Source organism: Rousettus aegyptiacus, unplaced genomic scaffold (assembly GCF_014176215.1).
Source record: "Rousettus aegyptiacus isolate mRouAeg1 unplaced genomic scaffold, mRouAeg1.p scaffold_m13_p_7, whole genome shotgun sequence".
Classification (NCBI taxonomy): Eukaryota; Metazoa; Chordata; class Mammalia; order Chiroptera; family Pteropodidae; genus Rousettus; species Rousettus aegyptiacus.
In genome coordinates, this window is record NW_023416310.1 from 90,151,783 (window position 1) to 90,167,409 (window position 15,627).

General features: G+C 44.2%; 1 protein-coding gene across 3 annotated transcripts in view; it reads right to left on the reverse strand.

Moving 5' to 3' along the window:
- Positions 1-30: 30 nt before the first annotated feature.
- HMGXB3 (HMG-box containing 3) overlaps positions 31-15,627 on the reverse strand; it is a 41,123-nt gene continuing 25,526 nt past the window's right edge. For 2 of the 3 annotated variants that reach the window (XM_016150370.2, XM_036224699.1), the window contains 9 exons: positions 15,065-15,366; positions 14,446-14,573; positions 10,593-10,724; positions 9,521-9,705; positions 5,732-5,951; positions 4,251-4,384; positions 3,375-3,491; positions 2,394-2,603; positions 31-1,437 (listed from right to left, as the gene is read on the reverse strand). In XM_016150370.2, coding sequence (XP_016005856.2) covers positions 970-1,437; positions 2,394-2,603; positions 3,375-3,491; positions 4,251-4,384; positions 5,732-5,951; positions 9,521-9,705; positions 10,593-10,724; positions 14,446-14,573; positions 15,065-15,366 — 1,896 coding nt within the window. In that variant the 3' untranslated portion in view covers positions 31-969. The remainder of the gene's footprint in view (positions 1,438-2,393; positions 2,604-3,374; positions 3,492-4,250; positions 4,385-5,731; positions 5,952-9,520; positions 9,706-10,592; positions 10,725-14,445; positions 14,574-15,064; positions 15,367-15,627) is intronic. The other variant, XM_016150367.2, reaches the window with a different exon arrangement.

Below are 15,627 nucleotides of genomic sequence, written 5' to 3' on the forward strand. Positions count from 1 at the left end.
CTGTACCCCACATAATGAGCATGGAACTGATTCTTGCTTCACCAAAACCAGATAATTTAATAAACTTTATTCTCGCTGGGGGGAAGAGGGAGGGGAAAAAAAGCCGCCTACTCCACTCCTCTCAATAAATTAAATAACACACGGCCAATTCCTGTGCCCTAAGCGATCCCTGGGCACTTGAGCCAGTCCCGCTGCTTCCTACAGCCCAGTCTGCTTCCCCTTCACAGAAGGGAGTTTTTCCTACTGCTGCCAGATTATGTCATGCTGTGGGCCACATCTCTGTGGCGAGGGTCTAGGGCCCAGAGGGGATGTAGGGTGCAGCAGCAGTGGCCAGGGAAGGGAAGAGGGGGATCCTCTTCCTCAAAGCTCGGGCAGAAAAGACAGTCCTGGAAGAGCTGTGGTTGACTGTTTCTCCCCCCGCAGCTATCCCCGGCCTTGGGTGCAGGAAGAGGAGGAGGGAAGTGCATTCTTCCTTTGGGAGAACTAAGAGCCCAAAGAGGCCCCTAAAGCTCACAAGGCCCCCAAGGCCCTGAGGCAAAGGCAACAGGCTAAGTTGCTCCTGTGGCTGCAGGCATGGGAAGGGCTACCTCAGCAGCCTGCCCGCCGAGTGCTGGCCTCTGCCTTAGCCTGCCCTGAGACCTCCGCCCTGACCTGCAGCAGGTCCCAGGAGAGCCACCAGCTAGCAGCCTTCCTTCAGCCTCCCTACCCCTCTATTGGACATACTGTGTGTCCCAAGTGCTCTCGAGGTTGGTAAGGAGTGTACTGGTGCTTCTCCCAACTTCTGGAAGGTTGAGAACCAAGGACCCCGGGCCCCACCATGCTCAGGAAATGGGAGCTCTTTGGTCAGACCCAGCATCAGAGGCCCTCGACACTGGTGAACGCTCCTGCTGGTCCCCTGAATAGATGTGCCTTGGGCAAGGGCCTCACTATGGCTTGAGAGATGGTATAGTCCCTGCATAAGAGCCTGGCTTATTCTGCTGCTGTGGCCACCTCTTCTTCCTCACCCTCCTCCTCTGTCTCTGTTTTGATCTGAGCTACCCCAAGGCGGTAAAGGGTGTCACGGATGACAACCTCGCCAGGCTGGCAGCTCTGCACAATGTCGTGAATCTGCCGGTTGACAATCTCGCGGCTGGTGAGGAAGTCCATGAGGCGGTTGTAGAGGTAATAGTGGGTGGCGTTGTCAAAGGCGATGGGCCGCTGGCGGACACAGTTTGGTTTGCTGTCCCTGATGGAGGCCAGAATCGTTGCGTAGGGTGCCAACTCAGGGCACAGGGTCAAGGAGTGGTGCCCAGCACTGGGGTCAGCAGGACTGGGCTGTGTGCCTGAATGGACGATGCGCCGTGCAGCAGTCTTGGTGACAGGGTGCTGGACGGAGTGCTCAGTCTCCATCATGTCCACAGTATAATGCTGGTCTAAGAGTTCTGGGCAGGACACGCTCTAGAAGAGAGAAGCCAACTGATGAGGTGGTGAGAGTGAAGGCTGTGGGGTCATCAGCCGTTTAAACCCTCACATCACCACCTGTCATGTCTCCCGGGGCGAGTCCCGTCTCCTCCCACTCCGTGCTTCGGTTTCCTCATGTGATAACAGGGATAGCAAGCAGAGTGGATGCTGGATTACCTGGGCCCCCGTTTATTAACACGCCTGGTCAATTCAGGCTGGGGCTGTAGGGGGGCGGGAAGGGAGTGACTCCCACTGAGGCTCAGAAGCCTCTTTCAGTGCCCAGAAAAGCTCAGAGCCAGTGAGCCCCAGGGAATCAGGAAAAGGTGAGTGATGACAGTGATGTCCCATCCCTCCCATTACCAATCCTCACGGTTCTTCCTGCAAAGGGCACAGATGGCCTTGGAGGGCACATGCTTCTGGTAAGAAGTACTGCCTGCCACCATGTACCAAGACACAGAGATGAGGGCTCTGCCACTAGCCTGCTGGGGGACACCGGACAAGTCTATCGCGGGGGCCTTACTTCCTCCTTTTAGTAAGAGAGGGCTGGATAGGGTCAGTGTTTTCTAAGCCGCTGTGCCTCTGGATCATAACAGACATGCCATGCAATATATTCATAGTTAAATCCAAGACAGGGCTGGCTGGGCCCTTACTATGTTAGTGTACATGATGAATCTCAAGGATGTCAAGTTTCTAGGCTTACCTGGAAGGCAACCCATTTAACCCTCAAGATACTGTGTGTCCTGGGCACACTAAGTAACATGCTGTGGCCTCACACACACAGGGGTTGATCAGTAAAAATTTGTGGAGTAAATTCTGGTTCCAGAGCAACATGACAAAATGCTAAGAGAGAAAAAATATGCTGGAGACAGCTTCCAGAAAGCCTTCCTGAAGAACCCGGGGGTAGACATGCTTGGCTTGCAGGATTTATTCCTGGTCCTCAAAAGAAAACTCACCACAGGCGGCTCTGTGGGGCTAGAGAAACAGCCCTGGTTCCGGCCCCACATCTGGTTGGTCAGCTCTGGGTAGCAGAGGTCAGCACACAGGGCCACTGGTGTGGCCATGTCTACCACATAGATGGGCGGCCAGTGGCGGGAAGAGGCAAGCAGATCCACATGGTCGCGGGCACTCTCGCCCCGCACCAGATACTTGGAGCCACAGACCACCTGGGGATAGAGATGGATGATACACAGGGTAAGAAGCTGATTTGCAGACAGAGTCAAGTCCTCACTGGCTTTTTCTCAGGTAGATGAACAACTAGATTTCATGACTGAAGCCACAGCCATCCTGCAGAGTCCATGACATGTTGCTCCCTCCTACTTCTGTGCCTAAAGTCACCAGTTCATCCTCGCCCTCCTGAAAGAGGAGTTGGGAGCATCTGGTCCTCAACTGGGGCTGAAATACCCACAGGGCATCTGCTCTAACCACCACCCCCTTCCACTTCACCCTACCCAGTACCACCATCTAGCCCAGGAGTGCCAATCCCAGCTGCACAGCACTGGTGGCTAAGAACTGCTTGAAGTGGAAGTTCCTGGGCCCCACCCCAAAGCTAAGGCGTCGGCCTCTGTGGGTAGGGTCTAAGCATCTGTATTCTGAGCAGTTCCTTAGCAGCCTGATGCAGGCTAGTAAACACCTCCACTGGAAGGGTCCCCAAGTGCCACTCTATTGCTAGGCGGACATTGGAAAATTCTGCCTCTGGTTCTTCCTTCCACCTTTACACCCACCGGGCCTGGCTTTTGCCACCAAATAATATGGCCCCCACATCACAGCCCTGAGATCTATGGCTCTAACATTTGTTCCTGTGTTGTCAAGTGCTTGTCATGAGATGGCCCAGTCGCATGAATGCAATCTTCCGGGCAGGTTCTGATCTGTCAGGGTGGAGACATCCAGCATTGCCCTCAGACTCAGCCCCATGCTCTTCTCTGCTATCCTCTCACCTGATGGGGGCACACCTTGTAGATTTTACCCCCTGTGAGATGAGGCGGGGGCTGTCTAACTCTGGCTCCGTTCTGTACAGATTCGTAGAGGGCCAACAGGGAGAAGCAGAGCTGGTCCTGGAGCAGAAGAATAAGATTAAAAACGCAGCAGTGATGGTGCACGGCACCAAGCGCTCACTTTAATATGTAAAGCAAAAGAAACTGTGAAGGCCAGAGTGGGCCTTGGAGGCTCACCAGCCCAATGTCCCCTAGGTACAGATGGGGACCCTGAGGCGCATAAAGGACCAGAACACAAACTGATCAAGCTGTTACTCTGTCCAGGCCACTCTGAGGCCTGGGTTCTTCCTACTTTTTCCAGGGCAGGGAAAGCTTCAAAGGGATGCTAACACTTGGTCTGAACAACGAAGCCTAAAATTTTCAATGGCACATCAATATAAAGGAAAATAAACGTATGGCTAAAACACAGATGCGAAGACACACACAATGAATTGCAACAGCACCCATTTTCTAAGAGCCTGGATAGGTGACAATCAGACATTGCACCAAGTACCTTCCTGACGACCTTGTGAGGTAGGTATTTTGGTTATTTTCACTTTGCAAATGAGGAAAACGAAGCTCAGAAATACAAAGTGCTTATCCAAGGTCATGCGCAGTAGGTAGGAGATTCAAGATCCCCAGCCGGAGTCTGAACCCACTACCTTCAACAGGGGAACTGACCAGGGGGAAAGGTCTCACATGCATGTCAGGACCTGGCTGCCATCTCTCAGGCTTTCCTGACTGCTGGGCCCTCTATCCAACACAGATGCCCATCCCTGCCCAGAAAAATGGACCAGCTTACTCCCAACAGCCCCGTCCCACTGCTGCCCCCGCACTCACCTTGGAGTCTTCTGCCCCAAAGGGGATGCCACACTGCCCCAGCAGGTGCTGCAGCTCCTCCTCACTGTAGGAGCCCACCTCCTCGAGTTTGCAGGTGCCCTCCTGGAGCAGCCTCACCAAGGCACTGCCATTGCCTGTAAGAGATGATGGTGCTGATGGGAGGGCACTGCCACCAGCCAACAGAGGTCACAAGCAGTCCCTGATGCTTGAGGGTGAGAACGAGGGGACTAGGCCTATGACACAGCAAGTAGAAGCAGGCTCTGCCCTGAGCAGTGCCCTGGCCACTGCAGGAGGCGAACTCAAGGCAGGTCTCTCAGAAGTGGCTTTCTGCCCTTGAACATCTAGGGGAGATATTCAGGAGAGCATCCTTGCAAAAAAATAAATAAATAAAATAAAATAAAATAAAATGGGTCAGCTTTCAAGGTTTCTCAGAACCAAGATCTCAGATGCTTACCACAATTGCAGAAACAAGAGAAGCAGCAGCTCCCATTTAAAAAATGTTCTTTATATATTATGTTCCTGAACCTAACCAACAGAAATATGTGGGAGTCTTAAAAAAATAATTCCTGGGCCTTGAAGCAGGAAACAAGAGGTGGGACCTCAGTACCTAGCGTTAGGACGAACTGTCTGAGAACAAGTGGATCACAGTATATTAAATACTTAAAAAATAAATTTATCAGGTCATATCCAAAATTTAACTAATGAAATAAAATAGAAAATAAAGTATATTGCACTTGATAAGAAAAAGTACTGTTTTATGAAAGTTTTGTTTTAATTACCAATATACACACATGTACATATTTATGAGAGTATCATGCTGGGTCATGATGCAGAACTATTTCTTATTGTGAGTTGCAGTAAAAAAAAAAAAAAGAAAAAGAAAAAGAAAAGCCTCTCACTCCACATTATGTATTAGATCACTTAATCTTCACAACAACCCAGGAGGTGGGCAGCAGTATCGTGCCCCCTTTGTAAATGAGGGTCAGGGCAATGAAGGGACTTGGTAGAGGTCACATGTGGAATATAGCTGGGACTCACATCTATGTTGTCAGAAACCTATGCTTTCAACATGTAGTCCAGGGCTTCTTATATCCACAGAGCATTTGCAAAACCATCTGAAAGACTGTTTAGAAGGCAGCCTTCCCGACCTCCCCCTATGCTTATCAATGAAAATCTTTGGGGCTGGAGCCTTATCATAGGCAGTCTCAAATGATTTCCACTGTTCGGTGTAGTGCACCCCCAAAGGCTGACAGCAGGCTATATGGGCCAGCCCTATACAATATTACTGGAAGCTCTTCAAAACTCTGCACCATGACTTTAATCTCTAGGGGACTGTCACAGGTTGTCCTATCATTTCCAGAAGGAGCGCTTCAGGTGGGCCTGGCCCCATCTCTGCCATTTGTACTGTCTTGCCATGGACAATGTTCCAGACTCTTGACTGGGCCCTTCCCTGACCCCAGTCAGCCACCAGGTGGCCTTACCAGGTACTGGCTGCACATCCAGGTTTTTGTCTTTCTCAGTGTTGACGACCACAGCTCCTCTCATGAGTGGTGGGAAGAAGGGGGCAATGACAGAGGCATCAAACTTGGTGATAGGGATGCTGGCAGGGAAGGCCACCTGCTCAATCACCTCTGTCTCCATCGTGGCCCAAAAGTCCTCCACGTTTACCTCACTAGAGCCCAAGAACTCAGGCCAGGTGAACTAAAAGGTCAGGATAAAAAAGGTCAAACTGTAGGAGCCACAGAATATTAGCAACACAATAGCCTACTGATACACGGGGCAACCAAGGCTGGGGTGGGAGGTCTGAAAGCCATGCGCTGCTGGGATGCCCCCAGATCTGCCATCTCAGTACTAAACTGCCTTTTGGCCCGTTCCTTTCCCCTATACTATAGCACTCCCAAAGACCTGAACAGTCGTTAAGTCTCTTCTGCTTCTATAACTCTTCATATCATTTTCCCTGCCTCGCAAGGAAAGGAGAACTGCTATTTGAGTATTTGCTATATATTAGACTCTGTCTAATTACTACCATACGCCCCTAGGAGTATCTGAGGTGAGACTACTGGATTAAGGGACAAAACAAGAATGTGAACAAAGGTCTAGTTCTAAAGCCCACACCCTTAATCCCTATTCCCCGCTGGCAGGAACCATAGGAATAAAATTTAGTGACATTCAACCGACTTCCAAGGCACTGTTGATCCCTGACCTCCTCCGGGGGCCTGCCAGACCTTGCCAGCACACGGCTATCTCCTCTACCTTATGCAGCATTTACTTAGCTATTACAGGCATCTAGGACTTGTGTTATGGATTTTTCTTCTTATATATCATTGTTTACCTCGACCCTACTACCTAAAGCAGAGTCATTCATGTTACTTAGCAATACTGATACCTGGACCACATCTCAATCTATATGAACTAATAAAGTTTCCATTTTAAAAAGATGTCCTATGCGAGCAATTCTCAAAGTGTGGTCCTTGCACCAATGGCATGAGCATCACCTGAGAACTTGTTAGAAATGCAAATTCTCAACCCCAATTCAGACCTACTGAATCAGAAACCCTGTGGTTGGGCCAAGCAAGCCCTACAACGCTCAAAAGTTTGCGAATCGCCGCTTGATATAATTCTTATGCCCACAAAATCTGAGGACCACTGCTCCACACGAGACATCTCACCCATCTTGCTCCCCTTCCTTTCCCAACTCACATGTTCTGAGCAAATGCCACAAGCCTCACACCACAATTTCACAAGATACTGAGCCCACCCTTCCCACAAAGAACAGGGGACAGGAAATGCCAACAGAGTATGCTGTGCGCACAAGCTGATAAGGCTGTTGTTATTAGTCCAGAGGGTCCTCCGCTATACAGTCCCTGATGGAGGGCAACCAGTCTCCTCATGGACAACTGCATATTTAAGTTTCTTTCAGTAACTTCCTGTTTTATTTCAGACTTCAGAATACCTCCCAACCCCTCCTCCCCACACACATTGTATCACTCTGCACACACAAAAGAGAAAAAATAAAGTAAGTTCTGGTCTCTAGAAAGAAATATCTAGTACCATAGAAGGTTTGAGACATGCATACTGAGAATGGAGGGGATACAACTCCATGAGGAAAGATCCTTGATCAGGACAAGGCAGGTGCCAGGTAGGACTAAGACATGTGAGCTTTGTAGGGAGGTAGCCTTCTGTCTTTTCTGGCAACCAAAAGGTCTCTGTAGCCAGATGTGTTTCGAAAAACCAGAGCTCAGAGACCCAAGAGGTACTGGTGAGCATGGCAGTACTTACAAGCTCAGACTCTGGAGTGAGAAAGTGAGACAGCCAGACCAAGGTCAAATCCCAGCTCTACCCCTTTCTGGCTGGGTGAGCCTGGTCAAGGTCGCCTGGACTCTAGTCCCTTCATCTACACAAATCTCACAGGGCTGGGGCAGGAAATCGGTTATATAGTAAAGCATTGAGCACAGAGTAAGAATGGGCATGTATAATAAAACACTCAATAAATTGTAGCTGCATTCCTATTAAAATTACCATTAAGCGAGCAGATACGAATGACTCTGGAAGTCTCTTGGTGAGATAACACACGAAAGCAAACAATTTTTATAGTTCTTTTTATCTATAAAGAATACTTAGAAAGCTCCAGAAAGCAATATGCTTGTTTTTGTATGTCTGGTTACATACCACTATTATTCAAATAGAAATATTAAATCAACATATGTACTTTTTTTTTTTTTTTTTGAGAAGAAAGAGATTATGCATTAAATCCCTAATATGCTTAGGGGCCATGTCGAAATACACCAAAGCTTTTCTCCAGTACCGCACTTCCCCTAGCGGTGAACAGGTGAGCTGCAGGTCAGCGCCTAAAGACTCACTTTCTGTTCAGTCCTCTTTGGTCACAGCGGTGTAGAGTTCAGAGAGGGAGAGCTCACACATGGGCACTCCACACCTAGCACACCTAGGCATGCAGATCGGACCTCTCAGCATGACTGTGAGTTAATTAGCCTACGGGATTTTTTGAACTCTTCTGTCAGGTTAAGGAAGATTCCCTATTATTCCCAGTTTGCTAAGAGTTTTATCATAAATAGGTATTAAATAATATTAAAAGTTTTTTTCACATCTAAAGAAATAGTCATATGGGTTTTCTCCATTAATCTGTTAAGTAGTGAACTGCATAAGTGCATTTTCTAATGTTGAAACAATCTTGCTTTCCTGGGATAAACTCTGTCATGATAAATTAATTACTCACTGTTAGAGTTGATGTGCTATTATCTCATTAAAGATTTTGGCATCTATATTCATGAGTACGATCAGCCCCAATTTTTTCTCTCATATTAAATGTCTGGTTTTGTTTTTAAGGTTATACGGCTTTATACAATGAATCGAATAAATATACCTGCCTTTGCTTTCTTCTGTGATTGGAATCATATATTACTTGCCTATTTGTTAGAATTAATATATTAAGCCATCTGAGTTTGGTGTTACCTTTGTGTGAACATTTTCTAGTTAAGAACCTAAGTCAGATCAGGTCCTTACAACCCTTCAGAGACTCTCTATTTCACTTGGTTTATGTCCTTAAAATGGCCCAGGAAACCCCATGTAGGGTCTAGCCTCTCATAGCCTCTCAAATCTCACATATTCTGCCACTCTCTCCATTGTTCACACATTCCAGCCAAACTGGCCTCCTTGCTCTTTCTCAACAATGCCCAGCAAACCCACATTAGACCCTGTTCTTGCTGCTCCCTCTGCCTGAAATGTTCCTCCCCGAGAGCTACGCGGGCTTCAATTTCTATTCAAATGCCCCCTATCAGAGAGGCCATCCCCGACTGCCCTCTATAAAACAGGAATCCCCCTTTCCGCCACACTGCTCTCTTCTCCTCACCTTGCTTTATTTAAAGTTACTATGTTCCCCTTAGCTAATACATTATGTATATGTGAATATTAATATACTACACATAATTGTTAATATTTGTTTCCTATCTTCCCGAACCTGAATGTGAGGTTCATGAGCACAGAAATTTGTGGGGGTTTTTAACTGCTATTTCTTAAGTGTCTAAAAAGTGCACTTATTTTATGTTTAATAAATGTGTTGAATGAATAACGAATGTCTTTATTTCCATCTGACCTTCTTTAGATGAAAACCTGAGCAGTGGCAGGAAAAAGCCACTCTCCACACACAGGACAAGACTGGAGCCATCTGACCCTGGGGACATCAGGCAGGCAGATGGCTGCCAAAGTGTGAGCACAGTTCTAAAGGTCGCCCATGGTACCTGAGAGGCACTTACCTCCACACTCTTCAGTGCCAGCACATTTTCTTCACTCCTCTGGGCCATTTCCACTTTGGGAGCCACACCACAGATGCCACAGATCATGTCATTGTAGTCTCGAACAGTGAGGCACTCAAAAGCCCAATAGCCATTGCACAACAGTTCCTGCACCTGGCTCAGCTCCTCTGAGGTCAGCGTCTTCTCTGGAAGAAGAGCAAGAGTTATGAATAGGTCAAAGAAGAAAACCCCGAGGCTACTGGGGAAGAACCAGCAAGAATAGCAATTCTGCAAGATGGCTTCTCCTCTAAGTACTAACTACCCTGAGGGTCAAGCACCTTGGTCTTCAAGTACCCAAGTGGCAACCCAGCGAGCCATTCCACTAGAGTTATAGCTGCCTGTACTAAGTACCTACTAGGCACTAGATACTGTGCTGAGTGCTTCAAATACATTATCTCATTTAACTCTCCCATTTTTATGAACTAGGAGCTATTACTATCCTCATTTTATAACTGGAGAAACTGAGACACAGAGAATAATTTAGCTCAAAATCACATTGCCATTAAGTGGCAGAACCAAGACTCAAACACAGGCCTGTCTGACTCTAGAACCTTTGCTCCATTCCATCTGACCTTGTAGCAAGAGAGGTGCTTGGGGACTAGTCTGTAGGAATGCAATGGGAAACGAACAAACAGAAATAAGGAGAGAATGGGGAAAAATAATTTCTAATAGTAAGGAGGTGATTCCCACCCTCAGATCTCGGCATGACCTCTGGGGCTGGTAGCAGACTTCTAAAAGCTGTACATTCAAAATGAGTCTGATTAACACGCAGTGAAGCCAAATCTACCTGTGATCGAAGGAAGAGCTCCTAAAAATCAATTTAATCTCACGCTGAGGGGCCCTGGATGCATGGATAGACTCATGCTTTCCAAAGTTAGTTTGGCATTTGTAAAATTCAAGAGGAAGCCAAGAACATCTACTTTTCAAAATATCAGACTCTCCTCCAAGATGGCCCTTTAGACCAAAGCCCATCACTAAAAATTCCCAGGGACCTTAAGACTAACCTTGGGAAAGGAAGGGAACCAATCTTTACCTGTCTGCTCCTGCACTGACTTTAGAACACTGCTGATGGACACTCTGGGGTCCTCTCCCAGCTTTATCTGGTTTCGGATTGCAAAAAGCAAGTCCAGGCTCACTAGTAGCTTGTTCCCCACGTTAAAGAGACCTGTAGGTTAAGAAGAGGCAACAGGGAAATTCACTTAACATCATCCACAGTGGCAAAAAAACTGGGAACAAACTAAATGCCCAATAGGGGAATAGTTAAATAAATTATGGTACATTCATAAAATAGCAAGCTATGCATCATTACAAAGAATAAGGCAAACCTGACATGAAGTTACCCATAATACATTATTAAATGAAAAAGGCAAGTAATAAAATATATGGTAAGTTTTCTGAAAACACATACACACAAAGAAACAGCTCCCTACTACCCAGCTCTGACCTTATGACCCTATAACCAAAGAAGTCACTTTCCCTCTATCTATCACAGGTGCACCATGAGGAAAGGCCAGGAGAATCCTTTAGTCCAGGTACGTGTAGGGGGTGTGACAAAGGCTATTAAAATCACCCCTGCACCAAATTCTGGGATAAATGACTCAGAGGAATTTAAGTGCAGTCAGTTTAAGACAAATAAAAGAGGGTGATTTTACTTTTGCACAACTCATAATGCACAAATTTGCACAAAAGTATAGTTTGGAATATGTGTTCCCATTAAAGAAGGGGATAACGGACTGGGAAAGAGCTTTCTGAGTATAATACCTAAGGCATCTTGAAGCCAAAAAGGAGATCAAAGCAATGATTACACAGAAATGAAAACAAATCTTTCTGTCCAAAAAAAAAAAAAAAAAAAGAAAGAAAAAAGTCATAACCTGGGAAATATCTGTCAACAAAAAAAGCCCAAATAAGAATGGAAATACTCAAAAAGAAATTCATGAAGGAGGAAAAAATAAAAAAAGACATATAATTTTCCTAGTAATCAAAGAAATACAACAAATTAAGAAATGATATACCAGTTTTTACCTGTCAAACTGATAACCTTTAAAGCTTACATTAATCTACAAAAAGTTCCTTAAAGCTATTAAGTAAATTTAGCAAGGTCACTGGACACAAAGTCAATAAATAAAACCCAACTGTATTTCTATACTAGCATTGAACAGCTAGAAATTGAAACATGTCATTCAGGACTAAACAAAATGAAATACTTAGGTATAAATCGAACAAAATATGTGCAGGACACATGCTGAAAACTACAAAACACTGAGGAAAGAAATAAGGAAACCTAATAAACAGAGAGACAGACTATATTCACAGGTGAAACGACTTAATATTTCTAGGCATGTCAAACTTCCCCAAATTGATCTATAGATTCAATATAATCCTATTGAAAAGTCTAGCAGGATTCAGTAGACACTGACAAGCTGATTCTAAAATTTATGTAGAAACACAAAGGAACTAAAATAGCCGAAACAATTCAGGCAAATACAAGATTGGAAGACTCATGCTACCTAATTATAAGATTTGCTATAAAGCTATAGTAATCAAGATAGTGTGGTACTGGCAAAAGGATAAATAATATAAACCAATGGAACAGAAAAGACTGAGGAAATATCAACTCACACGTGTATGATGAATTGACTTCAACAAAGGAACTAAGACAATTCATTGGACAAAGGATTACTTTTCAACAAATGGTAGTATAACAACTGGACATCCCTAGGCAAAAAAGAAACTCGATATGGGCCTCATCTTTTATACAAAAATTAATTCAGAATGGATCACAGACCTAAATGTAAACTATAAAATTATAAAACTTTTAGAAGAAAACAAAGGAAAATATTTATCATCTTCTCTCAGATAAAGAGATCCTGGATATAACATCAAAAGCATAATCCCTAAAAGAAAACAATGATGAATTGATCTTTATAGTAATTAAGAACTTTTGCTCTGTTAAAGATTCTGTTGAGAGACTGAAAAGACAAGCCACATACTCTAAGAAAATATCTGCAAATCATTTATATGACAAAGGACTTGTATCTAGAATATATAAGGAACTCTCAAAATTTAACTGAAAAAAACCAAACAACCCAATTCAAAGGGCTGAAGATAGAACAGATACTTCACCAAAGACATACAGATGGCCAAGAAAAGATGCTTGACATCATTAGTCATTGAGGAAATACAAATCAAAACCACAATGAGATACCACTACACATATGTATTAGAACGGCTAAAACATAAAAACAGAAAAATGGACAATACTGAGTGCTGACAACTGGAACAAATCATAACTCTCAGCCATTGTTGGAGGAATGCAAAATGACTGATAGATACTTAGGTAAATGGTCTGGAAGTTCTTATAAAATTAAACATATACTTAGCATATAGCCCAGTAATAATCTCTTAGGTATTTACCAAAAAGAAATAAAAATTTATGTTCGCAAAAGCCTGCACATGAATGTGTATAACTAACTGCTCTAGTCATAACTGCCAAAAACTGGTAATAACCCAAACATCATTCAACTTCAGCAAGTGAACAGATAAATTGTGGCAGTCCGCCCAATGCAAAACTACTCAACAACAAAAGGAACAAATTATTGATACATAAAATATGGATGAATTTGTAAAGCATTAGGTTTAGTGAAAGAAGCTAGACTCAAAATGCTACATATTATAATTAGATTTACATGGCATTCTAGAAAAAAATACAGAAATAGAGCATTATCAAAAGATTGCTAGAGGTTAAGGGTGAGGGGTACATTTGATTACAAAGGAACAGTGCAAGAGAAATGTTTTAGGGGTAATGGAATTGTTCTGTATATTAATTGTGGTGGCAGTTACATAACTCAATGAATCTGTCAGAAGTCAGAACTGTACAAACTAAACAAAGAAATTTTTACTGTATAAATTTTAAAGTTAAAAATCACACACATACACACACACACATATATATATACACATATAATCCGATATATATATATATAAAATCCAAAGGTACTACTGGCCTAGATAGACTGCAGGGAAATGGCATTCTCATTAACCGTTGGCAGGAATATAAAAGTAAAACTCAATCTGGCAATATAAGAAATTAAAAACATAGATTCAAAATAAGGGACCATAATATTCTAAAGACAAAGAGAATAAGTAACAAATGTTCTTTAATCTTCAGCACCCAAGTGTACATATATAACTCAAGATTCAAATTCTCAGAATGGTTCGTATGTGGTTAATAGCCAATAAATTTTTGATGTTCCTGAATGAGTAGAAGAGAAACAGGTGAATATACAGCAATTCCACATTTGAGCATTTGCCCAAAGGAAATAATTAAGGCTGACATAAAAAATTTAATTACAAAGAGGACTCTAAAATGGAGTACCACATATTTCTTTAAAATGGCCATGTATTTCTCCACTTGCTGGCATAGAAACATGCCCATGGTTTTCTGCTAAGTTAAAAAAAGCACATTCCAAAATAACATCCAGCACAACCACATTTCTGTTGAAAGAAAAGCAATAAACCTATAAATCCTTCCATACATTCTTATATTCTGCATGCACGAATGCCACATCTGGAAGATCAGAGAGCACAATGTTGTGTTCATTTCTTGGCAAAATTTCTACGGATGTTTAGTTTCCTCTTTTGTCAGCATTTTCCACTTCTTCCACGATGAAAATTTGTTATTTTAAAAGTACTTTTGTTTAAAGGTACTGGATAATAGAGTCCTAGCTTTTATATTTATAAGGTAAATGTAATCTTTTGGGGCGGAGAAATTCCCTCTTCTTCAGAAGCCCTAACGGAGGGACGGTCCCAGTACTCAAAAGACCAGAAGTCTGACCCACGCAGGCTGTTCTCGATCAAGCCTGCTTTGGGAAAAGGCTGGCACTCACCTGTGTAGATGTCCATGAAGCTGTGCAGAGCCAGACAATGGGGATTGAGACACATCTTCACCTGGGCAGTCACTACCTGCAGCCGGCTGGCCGTCAGCAGCCAGCACTCCTGGGGTCCGGCCAGGGAGCTAGTACCCAAAACATCACGAACAAAAACAGAAGGGTTATCAACCTCTTAATACTTAATCAATATCCAGAGTTCAGCGATGAATAGTAAAAATTCTCAAGCCTTTAATGCAGCAGGAAAATGGAGGTGCTGGAGCTTGTGTTCCACCATTTTCTAGGTGGGTGTTCCAACTTTGTTGAGATCTGGTCTGTAGAATCACCCCCTAAATTAATATAACTCAGTTTACTGCCCAAATTAACCAATCTCACTGGACTCCCAAATCCAAACATTATGCTGGGAAGTCCGGATGTAACCTAAATCCTAAATTGGTGACAAAAACTTCCAGGCATTTCCGATGGAAATAATGGATAATTACTAATTATTATTATTAATTAGCAATTGGAAAAGTAAAAGAAACCTGAGAAGAGCAGAAAATAAATCTGCAAAGGTTACAGCTTGGGCCAAGTGAGAGAAGGCAGCTAGGGACAGGGTAAATCTGAAATGGCTGCTTACTTTTGTCCCCCTTTGAATAATGGGCTGCTACAGAGAAGGCACTGCGTGGATGGAGACTCATAATAATTCGACCAAGAGGTTTGCTCGATGGTGACTGTCTCCTCACTCACGTTGGACAGGATGAGTCGAGAGCTGTTGAGTTCGTGAATCAGTGCAAAGACCTCAGCCAGCTCAGACTCATTCTCGGGAATCTGCAAAACTTTGCGCAGCAGCTGCAGCGTAGACTGGCGTTGAATCTCCCTCTGGGCTGTGCTCAGGGGCTCTGTGGCACTCAGCACTTCTGGGAGTGGTGAACTCGCCTCCTGGAAAGAGAACAGATCCATCAATAAGCATCCAGGACCAAGAGGCTGTGCGTGGCAAAGGGATGGGCCCATGACTGACAAATGGGAAACCTGGGTTCCCAACCAGCTCAGCTAATAACTCGTTCTGTGACTCATGGCAGATGCTTTCTCCCTCTGGTGCTCAGTTTCTCTATTAAAAATGAGACTCTACACAGGCTTCTTCCTGGCTCAAGTATCAGCTCCCATTCACCAGGAATGGGGTTAAGAGGATAACAGACCTGG